This window comes from Glycine max, chromosome 5 (assembly GCF_000004515.6).
Source record: "Glycine max cultivar Williams 82 chromosome 5, Glycine_max_v4.0, whole genome shotgun sequence".
NCBI classification, from domain to species: Eukaryota; Viridiplantae; Streptophyta; class Magnoliopsida; order Fabales; family Fabaceae; genus Glycine; species Glycine max.
This window is the reverse complement of record NC_038241.2, coordinates 12,836,914-12,842,739: the sequence shown is the minus strand read 5'-3', so window position 1 is coordinate 12,842,739 and position 5,826 is coordinate 12,836,914. Positions and strand designations below refer to the sequence as shown.

Genomic DNA, 5,826 nt, shown 5'->3' with positions numbered 1-5,826 from the left:
AACTAAAGAAGAGAATAGCTTTAGAATGATAGCGGAAAGCACTCACTATGAAAGCATGGAGACAAACTCCAACTAACCTACACAAACGTAGTGGCGCTGTCCACCATAATCCTCACAACTCTTACTAAGGTTAAAACATGAGTATGATTTAAAACATGATTGATCTCACACTGCCTATATGCTCTAAGTTTGAAAACTATAAGGAGAAGATAAAAAAATATTAACTATGAGGGATTCCACGCTTAACACTAAATCTACTTTATTCTTTGATGCTCCTAAGGCTCCTCTATAAATAGGGGAAGAAAAATATTCATGAGGTTATTTTGATAAATGTGCGACTTAGTGTTTTTCATGATCAAGTGACTACTTTTGAGCTGATTTTCTCTAAAGATGGAAGCCAGTTTTAGTTCCTTGAATAGGCAAAAATTGAGAACAAGATGGAGTTTGGAGGGGGATTGCAACACAAAATATTTTCATTCCGTGATAAAATAGAGAGGGAGAAAAAATGCTTTGAATGGGCTTAATGTGGAAGGTGAGTGGGTTGAGGACCCTAAGAGGGTCATAGAAGAAGTGAAGAATTTTTTTGAACAAAGATTCCAAGATGAAAATGAGAGATGTTGCTCTTTAGATGGGGTAGCTTTTGAAAGAATTACTTTTGAAGAAAGTTGTGGGTTGAAATCTTTCTTTGAAGAGAGGGAGAAGCGGTGTGGGGTTCTAGTAGTGACAAAAGCCCAGGCCGGGTTACAACTTCAAATTCATCAAGACTTTTTGGGATTTGATGAAGGGGGATGTTATGACATTTTTGACAAAATTCCATGCTAATGGTGTTATTCTGAGGGGTTGTCATTCCTCATTTATTACTTTAATCCCAAAGGTTGAAAATCCTCAAAGTCTTAAGGAATTTAGAGCAATCTCGTTGTTTGGTTGTATGTTCAAGATTGTAGCTAAGGTGTTAGCAAATAGACTCAAGAAAGTTCTTCCAAGGCTTATTGACTAGAGGCAAAGTGCTTTTTGGGGAGAAATAAATCTTCTTCATAGGAAAGGATTTGAAATTGTTTAATGAAGCACTTCTTGCTAAGTGGAAATGACATCTGTTTCACCAAAAAAATTCTTTATGGGTGGAATTTTGAAGGAAAAGTATGGTGGTTGGAGGGGCCTTTTGAAGGAGGAGTCATTGAGGGGTGCATCTATTTGGTGGAGGGACCTTAGGAAAGTTTTTAGGGGAGAAAACCAAATGGAGTGGTTCAATAGTTTAGTCGAGTGGAAGGTAGGTGAGGGAGATATTTTTAGCTTTTGGAGAGACTCTTTGATAATAACCTCCATTTAAGTCTAATATTCAACCTCTGGCACATATTGTTAACAAATGACCTTATCTTACGTTTTACTCCTTAGAATTGAGCGTTTCTAAAATGAGGAGAAACATCACTTTCTAAACTACACGATAGACTCAGAAAACACAAAAAAAGCCCAAGTATTTTGAGAGATACAACTGAGATTAATTGAGGCGAAAATTAGGAATTTGAGGATTAGGGTTTGATTTAATGAAAATTTGGAAATGAAAATAGTGAACCAGAATTGGAAGGTGCCACAATCCAAGGATTGATAAGCCTATGAACGCCACAAGGATAAGCACCCTTGATGAGTTCAAAAATTCTCAAAAGAACCTAAGAGAACTAGTCTCACTCTCAATGGAAGAATTGTAATCTAATGTGTCTTTCATTCACAAAACAGGAGATACATATAGATGGACATAGGATACCAAAAGTCTAACTCCTATTATTTATTGGAGATAATTATCTCAATTAAGTGTCTTAATTATCATTTAAGTCACTCAACAGACATAAAAATACACCAACAACCATTATTATTCTAAACATCTTATTACAACTTTTATTTAATAAAATAAAATAAAACTAGACATCTTCATTCCTCAAGTTGCTTTATGCAATTGACCAACTTGGGCTTTATTCCTTGTAGTTGTGAATTGAGTGTTGCTAGGTGCACCCAGCACTTATGTGAATGGGAAAAATTGCCCTTGTTTTAAATTTAAAATAACAAACGCGCGCACCCACCACCTTGCATTTTGTCTTCTTCTGCTATTTCTTCTCTCATTCTTCTCCGTGAAACCTTTTCTTCCGATGGTGTGATTTCCGTGCCTTTTGCGAGCTCCACTGATGCGTTTGCTGCGTTTCCGCAGTCGAGGTTAGTACGTCATATCTCCCCTCCCCTTTAATGGCCTTTGCTATTGTAGTTTAGACGCTTATGGCTTTAGGTTAGAGGATTTCGGTTTTCTGTGAAAAAATGGAAGAGGAAATTTTTTTTCGCATACGGAAGAACTTCTTCCGTATGCGTTAATAACTGATTAACCTTCTTATAAAAGAAGTTATTCCGTAAGTTTTTACAGAAGAACTTCTTCCGTAAGAAGAATTTCCTTCTTAGGGAAGAAGTTCTTCCATAAGAACTTACACAAGAAGTTCTTTCGTAAGTTCTTACGGAAGAAGAACTTACGGAAGAACTTCTTCCGTAAGAAGGTTTCCATTTTTTATTACTTTTTTTAATTTTTTGTAAAAATTAAGTTGTATTTCTTTGATTTGTATTAAAAATAGGTATGTTTTGTTTTTTAATAATAAAAAAATTTATGCTTGTATGGTGGTATGTAAAAAATTTAAATTAAATATTATATATTAGGTAACATTTTGTTTTTTATGTTTAATATATTTGCATCAAAATAGTTATTAGGGTTAGGGCCTAGGGCTGAGTGTATGTGTGTTTGATATTGGTAGTTATTATAGATATGTAGTGGTTAGGGTTAAGTGTGTAGGGTTTAGTTTATGTAGTGCGTAGGCGACAATGCTTACGGTAGTGTGATTAGGGTTTATAATGTAGGGCTGAGGATTTATGTAGGTTTTTAATTATATGAATAGTTAATTTGACCAAAAAAACTACATGTCCTTCATGATTTACAGATCATGGTTAGAACCAGAGGTTTAGGCCGTGCCTTTGCTAGGGTTATAAGCAGAGGCATGGGTAGACAGGATGAGCATCATGCAGATGATGTTCCCTGGCGGTGTAGGCCTACGGCATCCACCCGTAGGCAATGGATACATGTTGTTGTTGCTGATGATGTTCCTCATATGACTGAGGATGTTCCTCAGATGACTGCGGACGTAGTTGCGCCTGGTGTAGAGGGCTTAGCTGGTGATGGTGCTGAGGGCTCACCTGCTGATGATGCTGAGGGATTCCCAAGTGGGCCACGTGACTCATAAGTGCTGACTTCGTTTGCCGACCATGTTGCACATAGCATATGGACTGGAGAGGTATTATAATTTTTACATAAAGTTATTTGTTAATTATTTGTTATTGTTGAGTTGTTTTTGATAATTAATTTATGATAAACTGTTATATGGAATTATGTGTTCTTGAATTCAGGAATGTCCTAAGTTGAAGTTGGTCTCCCACGGAAGAAAGGTTGAGAAATTTTGGAGGCCAACGTTTGAGATTGAAGGGTTAGTCACTGCCACAGGATTAACTCCTTTGATAGGGTGTTCAGTAGTCACCGGTGATTCGGGAGTTATATCCGCTTTTGTTGAGAGGTGGCACAGGGAGACTAGCACCTTCCACCTTCTAGTAGGAGAGCTGACCATCACACTGGGTGATGTGGCATCACTCCTCCATCTACCGATCACAGACTCCTTCCACAACTTTGAGCCTCTACCTGTGGACGAGGCAGTCGTGTTGTTGATGGAGTTGCTTGAGGTCTCCGGTGAGGAGGCTAGAGCTGAGACGGTACGGGCGCATGGGGCATATGTACGCCTGTCGTGGCTTCGGGATATCTATCAGAGGAGATACGAGGCCCGACGGTGGATTGTAGCAACTCGTGCTTATCTCTTCCACTTGGTTGGTTGCACTCTTTTTGCTAACAAGAGTTTAACACATGTTCATGTAATGCATATGGAGGCTTTTTGAGACCTAGGTCAGAGTGGGGGCTATGCCTGGGTAGCTGTCGCGCTGGTGCATATGTATGACCAGTTAAATGAAGCTTCTCAGACCACTACACGACAGATTGCTGGGTACCTGACTATATTACAGGTAAATTTTGTGTTTGTAATATGTTAAATTGAATTATGATGTAAAAATGTTTTTATTTTATGTTCACCTCATGTTTGTAGTGCTAGATATATGAGCACTTTCCTAGTGTGCATGACTGTGTCACTGATGATGGCTACGACAAGACGTCCCCACGTGCCTCTCGGTGGCTTACTACGAAGGCTCATATGAAGGGAATAACAGGAGCGTCGTACCGGACACGTTTAGATGCTTTGACGATCATTGACGTGTGCTAGATGCCTTACGCTGACCACCGAGGAGTTAGCGGGTTTGACCTCATTTCATGCTTCCAGGGTCAGCGTAGGTGGGGTCCTATTGTGGTGCATGTTCGACCAAAGAGGGTGGTACGAAAGTTCGGGTACATTCAGACCATCCCTCTGCCGCCTGTTAGTGCTTCCTTGTCATATGAGGATATAGACGACCGGTGGATGCATTTCTCGAACCATCTAGCAGCTGTGGGTGAGATTTGTCTTGTGTCTGGGTAGGTATCAACAGATTACATGGAGTGGTTTTTCCTGATATCTCATTCGTTCATCACATCGACCTAGGCAGGTGATGAGCCCAGACATCCACCTACCCCGCAGCATGAGGAATACGTCGAGCCAAATATCCCGGAGGTTCCAGTGGCATCTGATCCCCATATGCATGCAGTGGTAAGATTAGTTGGTTTAATATTTTATAAAATGTTATTTATTTTAAATTTTGTAATAAATGTGTTTTTATGAATGTCACGGGATGGTTGTGAAGGTTGTGAAGCGATCGCAGAAAGGTTTGAGCGTGTGCTCAACCTAAGGATGGTCACTGAAGGCACAGAGTTACATCAGATCATGGAAGATTGCCTCAGGATCGCTAGGGGTGACACCTCAGATGGAAATGTTAGGGCACGACAAAGACGGTGCACAGATCATTGATAGATCATGTTATGTCTTGTATTTGACAACATTTTTGTATTTGTTACATTATTTTGGTTATAATTTTATTGAAATTATTTGTTACATTATTTTATTTTTTGTGCACTCTATATCACACACCTTCCAGAATTGATAAAATTAATAAATAATAAAATGATGATTAAATTATGTTAAACAAATATCAAAAATATAACGTAAAAAACTATACAATAGAAATAAAATAAAATAAAAGTTAATTAAGGCGTGCCGATTTATATATAATTAGAAATATAATCCTATGTATTGGTTCAACTTAAAAAAAAATCTTGGTTCAACTAATATACTATTTATATATACTTTGAAATATAATCCTATGTATTGAAGATTACTTCTGCGATACGTTTTTTTATATTTTAATTAAGGCGTGTCGATTCACTCGCTCCACTCATTGTCACTCATGCAAGACAATCTCATCCTTTCCTCTTCGGTCTGTTTTATTCCAATCTTGGAAGAAGTTATTTAGCCAGTTGTAGTACAATACATATTTATTCATATTTCTGTTTTTGTGGTTCCTTCAAATGAAATTCACTATTTTTGTTAAACTATCGTTGAGATGAAATTGACTTTTTTAAGTAAATATTTAGAAAAGATATTCTAATCCGCATTGAATCATGGGTAAACCAAATAGTAGAAATAATTACTGAACAGGTACTAAACAAGTAGTGAACAAGTTATCGAATTCAAACATTACATTAACTTTAACATGCTGGAAAGAAATAAAATTTGCATGAAAAACTCAGAAATAAAACTTGCATTCAATCCTGTAGCG

At 37.6% G+C, this 5,826-nt stretch overlaps 1 protein-coding gene across 1 annotated transcript; it reads left to right on the top strand.

Annotated features, from left to right (window-relative positions):
* Positions 1 to 2,969: 2,969 nt before the first annotated feature.
* On the top strand, positions 2,970 to 4,343 carry LOC102662058 (protein MAIN-LIKE 1-like). The gene is made up of 4 exons (XM_014775988.1): positions 2,970 to 3,167; positions 3,430 to 3,897; positions 3,979 to 4,089; positions 4,176 to 4,343. Exons 1-4 carry the CDS (start codon positions 2,970 to 2,972, stop codon positions 4,341 to 4,343), a joined length of 945 nt encoding a protein of 314 aa, XP_014631474.1.
* The last annotated feature ends 1,483 nt before the right edge of the window (positions 4,344 to 5,826 follow it).